The sequence below is a fragment of the Hyposmocoma kahamanoa genome, unplaced genomic scaffold (genome assembly GCF_003589595.1).
Source record: "Hyposmocoma kahamanoa isolate Upper Pololo Valley unplaced genomic scaffold, ASM358959v1 93, whole genome shotgun sequence".
Lineage (NCBI taxonomy): Eukaryota > Metazoa > Arthropoda > Insecta > Lepidoptera > Cosmopterigidae > Hyposmocoma > Hyposmocoma kahamanoa.
This window is the reverse complement of record NW_020654810.1, coordinates 14,748,517-14,768,748: the sequence shown is the minus strand read 5'-3', so window position 1 is coordinate 14,768,748 and position 20,232 is coordinate 14,748,517. Positions and strand designations below refer to the sequence as shown.

The 20,232-nt window shown below is 36.1% G+C and overlaps 1 protein-coding gene across 7 annotated transcripts in view; it reads left to right on the top strand.

Moving 5' to 3' along the window:
• The first annotated feature begins 1,360 nt into the window (after positions 1–1,360).
• The window catches only part of LOC113237531 (RNA binding protein fox-1 homolog 3), a 43,939-nt gene continuing 25,067 nt past the window's right edge, over positions 1,361–20,232 (top strand). For 6 of the 7 annotated variants that reach the window (XR_003311042.1, XM_026474068.1, XM_026474063.1 and 3 more), the window contains exons 1-2: positions 1,361–1,588; positions 12,985–13,029. Coding sequence is in view for 6 of the 7 variants with exons in the window: in XM_026474068.1 (XP_026329853.1) it covers positions 1,577–1,588; positions 12,985–13,029 (57 nt within the window). In the remaining variant the exon portion in view is untranslated. The remainder of the gene's footprint in view (positions 1,589–12,984; positions 13,030–20,232) is intronic. The other variant, XM_026474065.1, reaches the window with a different exon arrangement.

The following is a 20,232-nucleotide window of genomic DNA, read 5'->3' as shown; positions in this document are numbered from 1 at the left end:
TTATACATAAAGTTACAAATATCGACTTCTCTACATTTCCAAAATAAAGCTGTTCAAATTTTGTTAGTTTGTTAATTACTGTTTGAGCTTGATATAACATAAAACATTGTATACTGTGCGTTGAGCTGAAGTAAAGAAAATTGTGAAGGAACTGGGCCTCAGCTGTGCTGTTTGTCGCAAAAAATGACAAATGGATACAGGATTGTTGCGTATAGCGCACGATTATATTATGTGTAACGGTCTTTCATTCGATGCTCTTCGTAGTACCTATTTATTTTAACATAATATATTTAGGCAGATATACGTCTTGGTTTGTCTGACTAGATGAATGACTTGTATAACCATTAACTATCCTTGTACTTATATATAGGTATTTTGAGCGAATGTTATAGTAGACGTGATCGTAAGTTTAAATACCTTTACAATCTGTAGCCGAATCCGGGATTACAATATGCCTATCTGAGCGAAAATCTATTGATTCATGGTTGATATGGGTGGGATAGCGGTAAACAAGTAAAATATAATACCTATTACATGTTTCAATGTAAAATGTTTATCCATATAATATTAACTATAGGTTTATAATAATATATAGAAAAATAATATATACAATTGTATATCGTGTAAACATTCATATTAGTCAAATTGACTAAAAAGTGTTTGTGGTGTAAATTATGATGTGGTGACCAATGCAATCTATACAGATAAAAAAACTGTATCCAGCTTACGGGAATAGAAAGCAGTTGAGAGGTAACAGAAACAGGGTTGGGTTGGTTGGGTGTCGGATGAGACGCCCGCCGGGACACAGAACGGGGGCCCGGGAACGATTCATTGATCCGAATCGCTCTCGGCTACGCGACAGGGACCGGCGGCGTGGGAAGGCCTAAAGCCTACGCAGCCTCTCTTCGTCCCTCTCACTCTATCCTCGTTCAAGATTGAGTTTTATATAGATATAGTATAAAGTATGTTTGTATGTATATATAAGAACAAAGAACCCACAGGGATGAATACTAGGACCTTTGGGAAGGTAAAGCTAAAATATCAATAATTAATAAACCACCCATTTATTTTTAAAAAAATCAAGCATTTATATATTAACATAATGCTATTTGAGTACAAAAAAAAATGCGTATAAAAAGCTAAAAATCAAATCCCGTGCGTAATTTAACAGACAAGAACAGTTATACATACCTCTATACCGCTCTAAAGAACCGAACTAGCTGGATGAGAATTTCTGTCTCTTTTGCACTCGCGGTGGGTCGCATGGAGCGTTCTTTCATCGGCCACGCGCGTCCCATCCGTTGTTGCACTTCGACATCAACCGCTTCAGTGCTAGAGCGCGTTCCTCCGCGCTAAACCACATAACCTAAAAGAAGTCAAACAACCTGATTATTTTAGTATTATTCATTGTAATTATCATTAAAATACTCATGACTACCTCGAATTTATAAAGTTAGTGTTGTGAAAGTTAACGCCCTGCCCAAGGGCGTGCGTGGAGTGTATTTTTGTGCAATACAAAGTAAATACAAACGGCAAGCTGTGGGGATCGGGGGCCTTTTTTTTGCCGCCGCAGGGGATGTACTATCCTGTGAGTATATCTTTGAGTTATCTACAATGAATTGAAAGGTCATGAATTCACCCGGAGTCGCGGACGTAAGCAGATAGATAACCCTCGGTAACATGAGCACAATATTATGGCGCATGGCGTTGTTGCTGGTTACTCGGTTATTCGTTAGATAACACAATACAGTCTATAAAAATATCCAACAGTTTCACGTTGAGCCAACTAAACTGCGAACAACAAAGTACTTGTTATACAAATGTAGCTACACAATGTTGAGGTTGCCTGGGTTACTTCCAGTAGATATTGACTCGTATACTCATACCGTCACACTCAAATCTTGCATGTACACACATATTTAATGTATTTTTCTTTTTTTCTCTAAGAATTCTCAGTGTTTTCTACAACTTTTACACAAATATTCGGTATTATTACCATCGTTTATGCGTTATTTTTAAGAGAAGCATCGTGACTATCATGATATGCAAGCAGAAAGATCGTTATATTTTTATCCTTGTCTGTAACATGGCACGCTACGTAAGTAAGAAAGAGATACTTTTTATTTTTTGTTTCCTTCTAGATTATATTTTTATAGACGAAAGCTTTTACAATAATATTATTTGCCTAGAAGTTTGTATAACTCTATTATTCACTATGTACCCACCTAAAGTTGCCAAAAGCTAATAAAAATTAACTTGCTGCAAATTCACATTATGGAGTATCATTCTGATCACTGACATATTATTATTGTGAATATTAATATGGTTCCTATGTATCTATAGATCTACTTACTTTACGGCATTCATTGTCTGATGGTTGGGTGACCAAAAATGGTGAATAAACTCTTTAACGATAAACAGTACCTACAATGCCGATAAAATAGCATACTAATAAATGGATACTATGTACTATATGTATAATTATGAAGCCTTGTACATTGTCGAATCAGTGTGAAAACATTAAATGAACAGCTAAAAAGCGAAACAGACGTATTCGAATAAAACTGCAATTCTAAATGATTCTTTCTTCACTAGGGTGATGCGGGCTAGACCGATTGCCCGCCCTCGTTTACCTGTTCTTTTGAAATTTTAATAAAATAATCGGGTGCTCACTCGTTCGGACTCTGTCGCTAAAGCGAACGGACGAACGAAAAGGGAGTCGAGACTGCAGGAACTCGTTCATGGCTTCAAGGTGAACACGCCGACCAGAGATGATAATAAGGACGAATTATTCGCATACCACCCTTTGTTCACATTTCGAGTTCACGATTGTATTTACACCGGCCTTGGACCGACCGACTGCCTACCTGCCGACCAAAATGTGTTACGTTGTAACGCAGGTAGCGGGATAAAGTGCACCTTGTATACTAAATTTTAGTCTATTCGCACAAAAAAATCATAAAACCAATCAAATGTATTTTGGTAGGTATACTTATATAAAATAAAATGTAAGTATACGTATTATTTTATTTTGTATACACAAATACGCTTATTGTGCAATTGAAATGGTAAGCTGCACTGTGTAATATATGTATGATATGTGTTTAATATATGAGACAAGAAAATGACAAAAAATAAAATGGTTGCACATTGATAATATAGTATGACAAAGTAACTACCATCGGCTAACAGTTTATATGCTCCATTACGAAGTTCTTTATCATTGTACTGGCCCCAACTAACGAGATCCCAAATTGTGCCGTGAAATTGTCATATCCGTAATAAAACGTTGAGAAGTTTATCAAGTAATCCACACAAAACGTCAAAACCAAAATCTAATTTATGTAAGTACGTTTTTAATGTGGGTTGTTCCCAAAGGACTTCAAGGGGACATATTACGTTGATGACGTATATGTTTCCGTTTTGGGAAGCGGAAATGAAAGCCCATTTCTTGGAATACAATTAATTATAATATGTTACTGCTTATTATAATGTATTTACAAAATTTCAAAATTCAAAAATATATTTACGCAACATAGGCGCTACGATGTTTTTTTATTATACCAAGTGGCGGGATGAACAAGTCATACGCCTGGTGTTAAGCGACGCGCCTGTCCATAGCAATTGCAGTGCCACACAGAGCTTTAAATCGCAAAGGACTGAGGGGTACTGCCACTGCGCCCGTCGTCCTGAGACATAAATTGGCAGGTCCCAAGTGCCTCCACACTGTTAAAATACGGAATCCGTACGCGTTCAAACAAAGCTAACTTTAAAAAATGAATGATATATTGCAACTGTACTATTCTAACTGTAAACTGTACTATTTTAACTGTATTTACGTTTTTAACTATACCAAGAAATGGACTTTCGTTACCGCTTCCCAAAATGTCAAGTGTCCGTCCCCATTTACCAACGAGAGTACTCGATGCATAACGATCCGATTTTGTCAGTTAAGGTAATAATTAAGATTGATCCGATCACCGGACAGCTCAACATGCACATCCAATGTCGTCAGAATTTCTCTTTTAACAACTGAAAATCGTGAAGTCCTTGAAATATGTTCATTATTATAGAGTAGTATGTAGAACTACTTGTACTACTACATTACATAGTTTAAAATTCTTCCGCTGCCATCACATTGAATTGACACAACGATTTGCAAATGATCGTCTGTTAAAAAAATTTTTAGCACTAAAAATAAATTTTCATAGAAGCAATATAGTTCATTCATTACAGGGTTCGAGTGATAATTATTATTGATAATTAATTGTCGTGGTAAATATATCTTGATATTTGTCTTGATAATTGGAACAACAAAGGACTGCCGCTAGCGATGTCGTGCCACAAATTTTACTATAATGCTCACTGTCGTGCCATGTGTCTAAATCAGTATCAATGAGTATTTCCTTTATTTTTTTCCATCCTCTAAGGATCGTATTCCAGAACTGTACTCAATGCTCAAGTCAGGATTTGAGCAGACTTGATTATGATTTCAAGCACTGTAAATACGACCCTAATGGCAAGGACTTGAGTATGATTTCTAGTGCTTTGGATCATACTCAAGTTCTGACTTGAGTATTGCAGAGAGCACTGAAAATCATACTCAAGTCCTTGCCGTTAGGGTCGTATTTCCAGTGCTTGAAATCATACTCAAGTGTGCTCAAATCCTGACTTGAGCATTGAGTAGAGTTTTGGAATACGACTCTGAGAATATACCAGACGTATTCAAACGTGTCAATCTCAAAAAAATCACAAACCAAAGTGTTTACCCAAAGATTTTTCGTAGTGTTTATTTGTTTTTCTCACTGTTTGTCAATTTTACCCGCCTTCAAAAAAAGAGTTCTCAATTCTACTGCTTTTTTTGTATGTACGCGATAACTCCGGATATTAAAAAATAATTTATGAACCGATTTTGATGATTCTTTTTTGCTGGAAACCTCAGTAATAGTCCCATTTAAATTTGAAGAAAATATTCAGCCATTAAGGGTGGCAAACTAGAAGATGAATCCGGCTTCGCGCACTTTCCGGTAACCGTGAAGTCGGTTACCGGAAAGTGAAATTAAACTTGGCAAAGAGATGTAATTCCACGAACTTTTGAGGTCCGTTTTTTTTTCTTATAAAAAAAGTATTATTAATTCAATACGCAACAGCAATCATGCTAACTGTGAATGTCGTACTTTCTTTTATACAGTACAGTGTATTGTAAAATTACTACTATTATTTGTCACCAACAAGAGCCTGGCTCTTAAATAGAATGATGATAATCAGTCGGTGCGTGTTGAGCGCGCGATCCTTCCTCGCGTTTTGACCGGTCCCCGGTGTGAAAAAAGAATACAACTGTTGCCAAACAAAGCCGAGCAGTAGGTATTTTAAAGGACTATACGGGCGCCGGCCTAGACACGGACGTGTGTGAACGAGTTCATACAAAATATACACAACGATATTTTTTGAGCACCTAACGGAGCACGGCTTGTCCACGTCCCGGGTATGTGTGGGTAGACCTTAATACCACAATTTGCCACTCGTCAAGCTTGTTGAGTTTATTTCTAATTACAGCATAACGTATCTGTATAGATGGGCACATTTTGATTTTCTTATTTATTTGATATATTTTTAAGCGTAACAATGAAGCATGAAGTTAAACAAACATGCTTAATATATTTAATACCATCATTATTTATGGGTAAATAATTTATGGATATTCAATCCATTTTTTTCATACCTTGCCTACTTCTGCCGCCAAGCAGTAATGTGAGCATTACAGCGTTATGGTTTTGAAGGGTGCTTGTGAAATTATAAGCGTGACGGGCGCAATGGCAGTGCCCTTCAAATTTTTTGCGATTTAAGGCTCTGAGTGGCACTGCGACTGTTATGGAGAGGCGTGTCGCTTACACCTAGGCCCACGACTTGTTCGTCTCGTTACTTGCTATCATAAAAAAATGTCAATCGGGTTATATTTGCTTTTTTTTCCAAACAAAACAAACAAAGTTTCGGGCACTAGACATGTCTAGGGACATGGTCCCATGGTTACGGCCGACTCGCACTCAACTCAAGCGAAAATATACGCAATTTAGATCTGAAAAAATAGTTTCATTTCCTATGTTACAATCGCGAAAACGTAAGGTAGCTACCTTATTTAAATATGATATAGACACCAAAATGCATTAGCGAACTGTCTGCTTTAAGATCGTGGTGACACTGAGTTAATCGTCTAGAAACATGATTTTCCTAACAAAAAGCCTTCCATCACTGATTCACTTGTTGGATCCCAACCGCTTTTAATGGCGGGCTCCATTGTTGTACACGCTTCAACCAAGTTACAAATTAATTTAATGTTCTTAACACGGCTGTCCGAGTGAGCATTGTTAGCGACGTACTTATTTCGCCTATCTGAAACATCAACGTGAAAATAAGGATAATAACACAGTTTTGGTATCAGCCACCCGCTATTCATTGAAACCTTGGAAGAAATCCTTTCACCCGTACGTAGTTTAACAGCTACAATAAGTCTTAACAAAAAGCGGAACTCCATTTCTCGCTTTCCCGTGAGAATGGAGCTATGTTCACAATGATGGCAAATATGTTTCCGCTTTGTGCGGCTATGATGGCACTATGTCATATGTTGTTGTTGTTGTTGTATGTTGTAGCTGTATGATTCTGTATTTATTTTTTTCAAAATCAAGGTAGTCGTTGTAGATACCAAGTGTTTCTCTGTTTACTTTTTTCAACAGCAAGGTATCACACAAAAAGTCTCCAAAAATGAGTACAGTAGAGGACAGCTAGGTACCCAATTTAAAATTTAATGCAGTTAACTTGTGTAAAATGCAGTGCACTTTCTATCAAGGTTTATTGGCCCGGTTGAAGGTTAATTATAATTTATCGTTCACCCATGACTCAGAAAAGCAGAGCTTTTATCCGCACGGATGATGCGCTACCTACATTGTTACGAAAATAAGTAGCCTAATACTTGAAATAACTGTGTTTCCTTTTCATCGTAAACATGTTGTTAAATTCACTTTATTCTGAAATTCTTTTTGATAATAAATCTCATATAATGTATTTGGGACGGATGTTAAAAGGGCAGAGCTTTTTCTAAGCCGTGACCGACGGGTAAAACTGCGGGTAGGCGCAATGGCTTTGTAAGAAAATCTAGGCTGCTTTGGATGTGTTAAATGCGGGCACGACCGTTTTGTCTCTTAATGAGATGATTTACGTACTCACAACTCGGCGGCAATAAACAAATACAGGGGCTAAACAAAGCTTTAACAAAGTTTGTGTAGCCTTTTTAGCTTCTGAAAGCCGCGTTTAAAATTAAGTATCTTTTGTTATATTTTCATGATCCTTTGGAGGTGGAGGGTTTATTAGACTTACAGTACACAACGAAACATTTTTTAATTAAAATGTAACAAATTAAGAGCAAGAGAACTAGCTTACATTTTTGTGTAGTCTATATTTTTTGAAGTTGGAGTAAAATGACATCTGCAGGGTTACCAGTTTTTGTAAAATTTTAAGTAGTTATTGTCGATAGATTGTGAAATTCCTAGGAAATTCCCTGTACTATAGGAACACAGAGCAACGGAATTTACTCAAGGGCGCTGCCCGGAACACCCAGACCAAAACCAACTTAGAAAAATTCGTTTCCCAAATTCATTCTACTGGGAATCTAACACGGGGCCTCCTCATCCAGTATCCACAATGTAAACCGTTGGCCTATCGAGTCGTTAATGATAATTTTGTTTATCATTCGTTAATATCCTTTTGTTATTTCGTGTTTGTAATATAAATTTTAGTTCTTACACGCCTTATTAAAATAACTACAAATCTTTGGCACTATATCACTTTGTGACTAGAAATTATCTCAGCATTACAAAAAAGTTTTTATTGTGAAGAAAATTTGCGACATAATTTGGCAACTACTTCGCATTGATCCCTTAAAGTCATTGTGATGCTACGAGCTCACTCTGGGGTAAAGTGACTTTATCCGGCGAGATTCATAATTCATCAGTCGAGTTATTTATCTGAATCTTCAGCAGTCACTGTTGCCAAACTTGACGATATTCAGCCCTGACGACACCGAGATAACAGCCAATTACGAGCCCGTGCAATACCGTGAAAGTGACTATATTTTATGTAGAGAGTTATCAAACAGTACATTTTAGTTCACTATTGCCGGGGAAAACAATATGTAAATAGGTATACACATGTGTATAGACAACCATACATCTCCCTCTATTCTTAATATTTAAATTCAACCCTATGCCCCATACGATAATACGGTCCAAAGGAAAAGCCCAACCTCTTGTACCTCGGTAGGATAACTCTAACCATGTTCAATTTGAAAGACCGTGATTTTTTCTTTCGGCCCTTTATCATTTTGGTAGAATTCTGTAAATAGCTATAATGTTGCCTCTTTAGAAAACAATTAGCTCAATATTGTATGTGGAAATAAAAGAATTTCTTTTTATCGAACAAAAAGAAAAACGAAAGAACTGCCAAAAACTTAAAATTTTAAGCATTGTTGAGTTGGCGCAGCGACAGACGCGTAGTCCACTGAAATTTAGACGCAATTATGAGCGCCTTATAATCGGAACTGCAACTTAATTTCCCTTCAGTTAGCTTTTATATAGGGTTGTTTTGGGACAGGACTCCCGCTTACCGGAAAGCCCTTTAAAAACAGGAAATGGCTGGGATCGCAATCATTCACTTATGCGGCACCAATCGTAAATTATTTTACGGAAATTAAAAAAAAAATTTGTAACACTATTACATGTGATGCATTTCTTTACACATCTAAAGAAATCGTCGTGACGATTTCATGTTACTTTCTTTGTGTAAAATTGTGCTAATAGCTCGTCTCTGTGCTCATTTGTCTCGGAATCTTCTCGCTGACGGGCACTTATCAACAGTCCGTTTTGTCTAACGCCCTATTTGATATTAAACTTGTCTCAAAATATGTTTTGCAGTAAGTATACGAGAAACAAAGTACGAACTTTTAGGAGTCACTGGACTAAAATCCTTTGATGGCAAAGCATTACTTGCCAGAAAGATATCTTTCAAAGTAAAAGTTTCTGCAAAATGAAGGAAGGACCGTTCCGGTTGGCTCCTGGCAAGTCTTCCACAAAGTGAATAAGGCAGAAGGATGTAACGGAATCTTGTCTCTAATTTGGGGTTGCGTCGTATTTGAGTACTACATAAAATATACGTACAAAAAATTCTTGAGGTCTGTTTTAATGCTTGTCGTGTTCTTTTTTACCACTAACTTTATTCTTATATTCTGTTAATTCTTGTGGCTTGGCACCCGCTGACTTTCATGGACCAGAGCGTGCTAATTGGTTTACCTCAAGCCTTAAGAGATCTAACTGTTTTTCAGATTACTAGCGGTGTATTATTTTCTTCTAAACCGAACATTATAGCAGACGTCTTTATTTTTCACGAAGCGCCCCGCCGCCGGTGGGCAATCACGGCGGTAAGCTTAGCTCGTTTAACAATCTACTCAAAATTGTTTTTGGACAAATTGGCTCTTGTCCAACAGTTAGAGCTATTGAGAACTGCCGTCATATCAAGCGAATGTCGACGACGTGAATGCTATTATATATAATTTACATTTCCTCTGTCATCTTAAATTCCTCAGGCCACGTTCCAAAGTAGGTATTCAGGACGCACTCACACGTTTCATGGTCGCTACAAAATATTAGACGATTGCGATTTAAAACGTGTTAAAGTGTCTATGACGGAATACACTACGTTACGTATATATAATGCAATTTAGTATGCATAGAATTTTCCAGATTTCGTATGATCATTTCGTTCGTCTGCGTCAAGTGCAATTCATTATATTTTCATTTTGATTGGTTCGTAGTAAATAATTATAGCCTTCTGTCTTCCTGTTATCGCTGTTTATATGAAGGGCATTGCGTGTTATTAACATTCAGATAACGAGGTCATGCATTATCTCTATTGAAAGAAGTACATTGCTTTTTTTTCTTATTTGTGCATCTATAACAATTGACTTTACTAATTCTTATCTACTATGCATTTCAATGTTGTAGCAAGCGAAGTATAAAATACATCAACATAGAAGCTTTGGTAAAATTGGAAAGGACTTATGATGTATTCCTTGTATGATTTCGTATTTCATGTTGTAATAGCAACATACACTCTCCTAATTATTTTGGGCACATACTGTTTGAAGTGTATTAATTGTGAATGTTATTGGCATATTAATAAAGACGTCTTAATTACTTACATCTATTAGATACATTATTAGTAATATGATCAAAACTAAATGTACTTCATGCTCTTTTCCCATTGGGTTAGGCAGACACAGCTTTCCAAAGCTAGCTAAAAAGGTTGTTTTGACTGTATGGTATGGTAGCTGTTAGCGTATATCTCCGAGCTTTGATTGCTTCGTGTTGCCCCACAGCTCACAAAACCGGACGAGAGGGCTTCAAACAAAACTCCACGGGTGAAAGGAATCGTTTTCAATGTTTCCGCGCTCATGGGCTCTCAATGAATTCTATTTCTGCTCATGTTGGTAGCTTTTTTGTCTCCACATTTATAATACATAAGGTCCCACACTCAATGTTACATCTAATAGATGTACGTATGAAGTGATTACTTAATTATGTATAAATACTCGTTGGTAATTAGTAAACTGGACTCTTTTTCTTGATAAGTGATTAGTTAGTCATTAAATTGTTTGTGTCTAATATGAGACTGAATACTCAATAATATTCTTATCACTCCTGCCCAGTGTTAAGGTCCTCTTATTATTTATATGGATGCTTACTTATTATAGTTATTGATGTATTGTAATAAATCTTATTCGCAGTCACTAACGACTTACGAAAAAAATATTGACTGTTTGCATCATTCTACAAAACATTTTCTCGTACATTCCATGCTAATACATTCGAAAAGGTTAATTTAAATAATATTGACCTCGAACACTGTCTTTGTTTTTTTACTAAAGGTTATAGAGATTTAGTAAATAGTTTTGCGCTTGGCATTGTGGTGTTTGTTATGATAGTTATTGCATCTCATATTCGAAGGCGAACTTGTTCGCATAAATACCAGTTAGTAATCGCAGAGCAACTACTGCCGCCAACACACCTCGGTCCTGTAATCGGTTCTATCCGATCACTGCGTCGAACGAAACGACACTAGTGGAAAGTAGACTATATTATACACTGTGCAGCATATGTCGTTCATTAATTATAGCATGTCTTTGTGTAATAGGCAATAATGATTTCTCTTTACATTGTCTGTAATTAATAACTATGTTTTCATAGTTTACAGCTTCAAGGCGTACATTCATTTCTTTTTAACACTATCACACGTCAATTTTACGTTTTTTTGCTACAGTTGTTATGTTTATTAAAAGGTACTGCATATTAATTAAAATTATTAAATGTTTATTTATACGGTTACCTACAGAAAAATTTACTAAATTTTCCTAATTAGTTAAATTTTTTTACGCATGATGTGGTAATACGGACTTACAAAATTAGCACCATTTCACAACTTATTTTATTTCGAAGGCAGTAATGACATTATTACAATAAGCTTGTTCACATTTGCATTATTATTATTACTTATATCGCTAGAAACAAATGCTCGTATGTACTTGCATGTTCTTGGTAGTTTCATTGTGTTCGTTTACGGCCTCGTGTTATTGGCTGATATTGGAAACTGGATGTTCAGTTATCTAATTAAAATGGGTACCTATCTTTTATAACCACGTTAGCACCGTCCTATTTACATGAGAATGGAGTTAATCGGGCAATGCACATTCCCACTTTACGCCTTACGCTAGCGCCAATACTTTGATTAACATTCAGTGGACAATAAACGCTTATTGAAAATGTTTCAAATACTTCCCGCAGACAGATATTTGTTTCTTTGATGTTGTATTATTGACTTACACGATTCTTAGCAATGTTCTGATTTCGTCGGAGTATAAATTTTTCTCACCACGCTAAACTGTGTTAGACAAAGTATTGTTTACATTGTTTACATGTCATTGTTAGCAAATATCACTACTAGTAGAGTTACTTTAAGTCGTACATGTACTTTTTGCACCTGTTACACCATACAAAATTCTGGAAAGAGACATCTGTCGAAGTAATATATGCGCTTGTAAAAAAAAAGTAAACTTGTTGCGCGTTGAAATTTTGAATTTATAATATTGTATAAATTTTAAGATTGCGGCTCAGTGGAAAATGTTTACCGATTCAGGGCAAGTGATCTTGGTGCGGGCGAGGCGTTTGAAAAATATTTGGGCGAGTGCCAACGCTTGCTCGGCAGTCGCGCCCATCCGCCCCGATAGCTCTGTAATGCAATACCTGACACTGAAAGTGCATCATTTATCACGCGTACACAACAATCCCTGCTAAATATCTACGTGTTCACGCTCGCACGTTGGATAGAGCACACTACTCGTTAATATTCAGCCAATATCGTATATTTCTAAAATGGTTGAACATATCCCCACGCACACGCAGTACCTAGACAAAATATATTCACAGTACGTTAAAATGGCCAAGCAAAGCGACGAAATTACATAAAACTAAAATAAATAACATGTACACGTTGCTTAATTTATGAAAATAAATTGAGTTCTGTTCATAGTACTAAATAATATCGATAATATTTTTTTCTTCTTTATTCCTACTAACGAGAATCTATTATTTCTTTAAATTAAAAGGATCCTAAGGCAAAGTTTTGATCGTTTTTAGTTCGCGGCCAAAATTTTGTTAATTTCGATATATTCCAGTATTCGTCGTCGACTTTTCCAATATCTCATCTCGGCAATGTTTGGCGAACACAACCATGAACCTTTTATCTCTGTTAATTCAGAGGTTCACTTAACCGTACTCGTTTAATTTTTGTTGTTTGCGTTCAGCGGTTTTAATTTATTCATTAAGCTTTTGTTTACTGTTGAGGATACAAGCATTCACGGAAATTTTGTTTTTTTTCTTACAGGTGAGTAACGGCAATGTCATCGATACGGGGACACCTACACTGCTGGTATTACCTTTTATTTTTTTATGGTACTAGCATGTGGGGCATGTTAATGTATGTATCATAACACCACCAGATATTATGATCTCATGTCATCGTCTGTAAATTCAATTTGTACCATTGATGTTATACAATGTCGATGTCGTTTGTTATACATATCAGCATGTGCCTGAATACTCTAAAAAACATTATTAAGGTGGAGGCTCATACGACTTTCTGACGATATCATTCGAAGCACTATGTTACATAGAGCCGTGTCTAATAGGCTCTCATGTATCAGGTCTGGGATCAGACGCTCTTATATAATACATTCATTACACATGTACGTAACTTACATATAATATTCACCAAATTAGGGTTGAACATCTGAACTGTGATCATCATTATACGAGTCAACACATCCGAAGACACAATCACCCGTATATAGACTTATAAAGTGGCTGAGTGATCGCTGAATTGATCTTATTTTCAAAATAGCTATGTCTTTGAATTGAATTTCATTGATGCACAGGAGCGGGTTTAGTTCTAAAATTGTGTTCGATGCTCGTAAACAAAGAAGAATGAAATTTCCTTGTGAAATTTGAGTATAAATGACATTTACTATGCTTTAATCAACAGTCATTAAAGTCGACTTTTATTATGAAACCCACCTGACTGTATTAACACTAGTCGTTCGGTTTTGGGTAAACGTAACTGATGCAGCACTGACTGGGCGGAGGATTATATGACGGCCTTTATGGAACTGACGCCCGCATATTATTTCCATAGCACTTTTGGTTTCGCCGATACAAAATTTGTTCAGAGGGAATATGTAATTATATATTATTTAGTTAATAATAATGTGATAGGCACACACGAGAATTCCCGCTACCATGAGTATCAGAGAACAGCGGAATTCACTACGAGAACCAATTTAGAAAAGTTTATTTCCCAAATAGGTTCTACCCGGAATAGATTCCGGGACGTGTTCATCCAGCGCCCACGGTTCAAACCGTTGGGTCACCGCGGTCGTCATGATGATTGTGATCTATAGAAAAAGATACTTCACATTGCAATTTAGTAAAATGGAAATATGCAATGTGCAAGTAAACGTTTTGCTACTACATAAGTTGACCCCCATATCATGTCATCCTACAATTTAAAAGCACTTGTCTTTGTATGCTTGTAGTTATATTATTAACAAAATCAAGTGTTAATGACATTAGATATTGTATATAGAATATTAGATACACACATGTACATTTACTTAACCGTGCTTAATAAAGTAATTTTAGAAATACAATTTCGTTCATGTTTGACATAAAATTGTTTTAAATGGCACATTCATAATACAAGTTATTTACATTACAACAAGTATATTTAAGTTACTGCATAATATTTGTAAGAATCCGTTTTGCATAATATTTGTAATAATCGCGGCCGTTAGCGTAATTTATGCGTTAACAATAAAGTTATATTTTTTCTTGCGTGCGAAGCTCGTGTAGGAGTTTTATTTCATGATTGAGTCCTCATCAGAATCTGTCTGATTCGTATGAGTGAGCGTATCGAACGCAACGCTGTAACATGTCACCTTTGAAGCTACCGTGCATCGAAGTACCATTAAGGCCTCGCCTGGACGGGTGCCAGACTTGTGATATTATTAGCACACCGACAACGTCGGAGTTAATCAAGCTCAAATAAGATCAATAATTCCCGTAGGTGATGGTCTCAGGGCCGGCGAGAAGCGTGTGCCACGGCGGCGCCCTGTCAACAAGCATTAGAGTCAAATCTGACGGCAATGTACTGGGGCTGTCTGAAACTGCACCTAATAAATGTATTGACCTAATTATGTCTCTTCGCCGTCTAGTAAATACATAAATTAGCGCGATAAAGTTGCGCATAATATTTACTTTGATGTGCCAATGGCAACGTTATTTCAGCAATGGGATGTGAATTCCACTATGGCTGTTTATGCGATAGTCTTTAAAATTTATTGTTCTAACTACGAGATAGAGAAAATATAGAATATTAACAAGAACTGACTTTTCACGGGAACAGAGTCTTTAAAGATATTTTATATTCATTAGCTTCAAGGTTGCTAGTGTTCTGCCCTAATATTCTTTAAAGTATCACACTTTAGATAATTTGAATTTTAATAATTAAAAAAGTCATTAGATATACAACTCTCATTTTGCAGAATACCTGGGTAACTTTCTATCCCATCCACGTAATTTACGATACCATCGCGTGAGATACCCGCGTGCCGGCGGAGAAATCCCCGCGTCTGTTATTGACCATGTATACACATGCTTAGGTAAATAGTAAACATAAATTACACGAAAGTAAAAGACCACTCTAAACAACAAAAACGGCTTTCTATGATTATAACAATTCTTTTCTTACAGAAACTTTTTAAATTTCACACTATCCGCAAAAATTCATAGATTGAAAAAAATATCAGACTTAATTATCGAGACCGGCGACCCGTTAAATAGGGTACACCACGATGCAATTTCAAAGAGATTGCCTGTGTGAGCCGTGCGCCCGTAATGCTACCTGCTTTTTCCGTGGGTAATACGCCATTATTTAAACGCTCTAATGGCTGCTCTACCACACATTATTGAAGCGGATTAAAAGGGTTTTATTTTTAATGTATCGTTAAAATACCAACAATGACTACGTAGTTAGCGTTACGAGCGCAAAACAATAAATTTTAAAAATCTGGGACGCTTTATTTCTATTCTAATTCCGAATAACAATGTACTCATCGTTTCACCTGGTAGTCAGTAAATCAAAGCAACGTCTTGTAAATATTTGGTAATGTCAGAAATGTTATTATCGATATAGTGCAGAACTTGTATTATAATTATAATGTCTGTATATTGAACATAGCGCAGAAAATACGGCGGCCGTATCTGTCAGGTAAGGTATTCGGGTCGGTAAAGGAGCCATTTATTTCTAGCTAACACGTACCTGACTATCGCCGGCACGTGTAATGTTGGACGTAGTTATCCCTACTTCAGAGTTTGATTATGATTTATAAATTATATTAACCACCTATTATATTCTCTCTTGATATATCGTTTAAGATTTTGATATAACCCAAACCATAATCGCACGGTCAAATTTAGTAGATTTTCTGCTCAGTAACGTAACAAGAATACTCAAAGTAATTCTTTCATTACCTGAGATCAGAATAGGCAGAGTCTACTTCAAGAAAGTAATACGCATAGAGTGGATAATCCTCTGAAAGCCCGGCATTATTGTATTGTATTTTGTTGTAGTATATTTTTGATGTGTAAAAAGCAATTAGTCTACTACGGTGTTTAGATGAAAAGTTTTGTAATTGTGAGTTAATTATTTTGCTTTGAATTTTTTAACCATTTCTTTTTAAACCGAAGAGGTGTTCCACTCTATTTATATTACTTGAAGTTTAGATAAATATACTGTGCCCATTCTTTGTTCATTACAAAAGGAGTTTTGAAAGTTGAATAAGTTTAAGAAGTCATTCATAGAATAAAAAAAGTAATTAATAAAATACCAGAAATAATACATACTATAATTTTACAGTTAATGTTTAATAAATGGAATAAAATATTCCGCCTTTGGATTCGTATGACTTGTCGGAGTCGTGTTCTATTTTCTTATAAAAATATTTCTTAAGGATTGTGTTTGAAAGTTTTCTGACGATTCGGAGATGTTACACAGACGAAAAATATAAATAAGATTTTTTGTATCTACAGCCTACACGAGTATATTCTGAAATTTGTTTTTGTTAAATGTTTTATTTTCGGTTGCTAACAAATTTTTCACGAAGAAACAAATTTGTAACAATATAAAGTAAATAGCTTAGCGATGTTTAAATTAAAATGTAACGCTTACCGGTAGTTAACAAGAACAGTACCTACTCCGGTTCAGGCATCTCGAGATTAGAGCAATGTTCTTTTCTGTGCTATACTCAACTCAAAGAATCATTTTACGCATTGTTCACCATGAATATGTTTTGTTCTTAGCTGCAAACTTTGATCGAATCAGCATGCGTGTGCCTGATTTGCATACATAACTCAACCTATCGCGCACACTGCCTACTAACCGATACTTATAAATGTGGCCAACTAAAGTAGACGTACCTAATGTTTCGTATTGCAATGCAGATTGCAAAACTCGTTCGAAATTACAGTTCAATAAATCAAAAATTGCTAAAACAACGAATGAATGAATGGATCACTTTATAGATTTATATTACGTTAACAACCAATGCGGATTAGGTTCAAAGGTTATTTTTTCAACGTTTCAGCTCTGGGACCATTGTCAAACGAATTTCCGTTTGTTAAATTTCGTCCTCTAATTTCAGATCATTAAGGTGGCAAATTATTCCGATTAGAAAAGAGAGCACAAATTCAAGGTGCATAGCTGTTCGCTAACACAATTTTCAGGTTTTGCGATTACAGGTTCTGTTGTTCTTTTTCTTGCCAGGCAAATTACATTATTGATTCTGAAAATACATTGAGGGCTATTGCGGTGCGATACGACCACGTTCGGGAGAGGGTGGAGCTGAAAAATTGATGATCGATTCTCAACCAACTGGATCGTTCATCACGTCGGCATTTTCAATTGTGCAAAATACGTACGGTGAGCACAATTCGCGAGAAATAGGTGCGGTCTCAGTAACCTCCCGGGGCCAGCCACGAACTCGTACCTCGACTGCCACCATCAATAACTAATGCGTACAGATTGACGCTTGCCATGCTTACTAACTGCGCCCACTATTATCTACTCGCCATAAACTACGTATAAATCAACTATACTGTAATTGGTTGTATTATAATACAACCTAAAGAACAGTATTTATATACAAGATTTTAGACTTGAAACGAATCGGATACATTCAATAACTCGTAACGTGATGTTCTATCGAGCGGAATATTAATTGTAATTGTATATTGATTATTAAGTTGCTTTATTATTTTTATTATTAATCGTTTGTCATCCGATTTTGGTTTACTAACATCTAACGACCTATGTGGTCCTTACGTGATCTATTCCAGAAATTTACGAGAGTCGTATAGTATTTGTTACCATATAGATGAACGCTTCGAGAGTGCTTTGTTTCGTGCGTAACCAATACTCTTTTCAACGTAAATATCTACATTAGTTTAACGTACTGCAAGTAACACTAAATCCCAGCGTCACGCCATGGTTATCACACGACACGTCGGTCCGCGTTGACGACACGCACGATCGCGGTTGTTGACCGCTCTCTGAATAAATCGTGTTATGCATTGTACACCTCAAACTTGTCATTAAAATTTTGATTTTATATCGAGTTCTTAGGTTTTCGCGATTGTTACACATAGGAAATGAAACAGAAGATGAAAGTCATCAACCAGTTAACAGTTACTGTACCACCACCTCGGTCAACCGTGACCATGGGACCTGTAAAGGGCCCGAAACGTCGGTTTGTTTGAAAAAACAAATATATGCGATGTAAATGTTATAAAAACTTACTTAACTTGATGTTATAAAAATAGTTTCATTTCGATTTTGTAGTTAAAGTTCAGGGTAGTCTTTTAAAGGCAAGGTCTCTTTTCTATTTATCATATCACATGACACGTTATCAGTGACCCCTTTTGTAGTGCACATCGCTGGAAAGCTTCTGCCCACGATATAGCAGTAGAACTCGTCAATTAGTCTAATCAGGTTCCATTATTTGATAGAGCACGACTTCATATTTATATAGTAACTGCGTAGATATCCTATACTCGTAATGTCTCCTTTTAACTCAATGATCTAAAACAGTCGTCGAAGTTACGAACCCTATATACTACAATTCAATTTTATCTTGTTGTATATGCGTGGAAGTAGTTGTTACCTATGTTAACATAAGTAAATAGTAAAGTTACTCTATGAAATAGATAACTTTGTTGTATCATGCATGTCATACCAAACAATGTCCATATAAGTGTGTAAGTGTAATATATTATTAAATGTTCCTTAACGTACAGTCACAATTAGTAAAATCCTATTATTATTAAAACATAAATATTGCTTAGATTACTACCAAGAAAAAATACTTTAGTAGGGACTTGTAATTAAGTAAAACGTTGGTGTTATAAAGCTAAGTATATAGGTTTTCTCTTTGCTATATTTAACGCTTACAAAGAAAATAAGATATTATGAAATGCAAAAAAATGGTTGTGGAAAGTAGACAAGATCATCTACACCCATAATGTCGGAACCGCTACTGGGGTGAGAGCGAATTCAGAGCCGAAGTAGAAGGCCCAAGACAGCGCGCTTCGCTAAGCACTGTAAACAGCCTCCCGGTCACGTAGTGCTACTGCAAACTGTTGAATATTAATACACAAAATAATATCAGCTAGAATGAAACCGGGCTCCAGAACTCCATTCGTGCTTAAGTAGGCGAATCCTGGGCCCAACGAAAATCCCTACGCGCCGACTCAAATTGTGGGAAATTAAAATTACAGCTTTGTATACCCGCCGTGAGTCGCATAATACTGTTACATAATAAGATTCTGGCTGCCTCTTTACGTTATTATTCGGATACAGAACGGAAACAATAATAAATAAAAGACGATAAAATCAAATAATGGATTAAATGTATCTACTCAAAAAGGAAAGGGTAACCAAACCTTCCACCTATTTATTTCAACGGAACTTTGAGTAAGTGGGTGTACAAACATATTATAATTACAAAAAGAGATGGGTGTATATAGCATACTAAGTGTTTTGCGTAATTTCGTAACTGCCTCCGTGGCCGAACGGTTACCATGCCGGACTGACACGCAGAGGTCCTGGGTTCGATTCCCGGGCCGGGAGAAATATTTGTATGGCCTACATTTATTTCTCTCGTGAGTTTGGGTGTAATTTGTGTTTGTCTATGTATGTGTCCATGGCACCCGCGACACAGGGTTTCCCTAGTGCGGGGCTATGTTGAGTGTGTGCGTTGTTATTATTATTATTATTATCATTATTATTATATAATTAATTTCTTCAACTCAGAAACTTCTTCCAACATGTCACGTGTTCCTCGCGGCGCGTAACCTAGGCACCAAGAATGTATTAGGGGTTAAAGTATGAAATTGCCGTTTTATTGCAATAGGTTCTTTGAATTTTCATAGAATCTTCATGGTTTGAGGTTTTCGAATGAAACTTTTTTCAAATAGTTTCTGTGATTTTTTTTTTTTAAATGAAACATTTGAATATCGACTT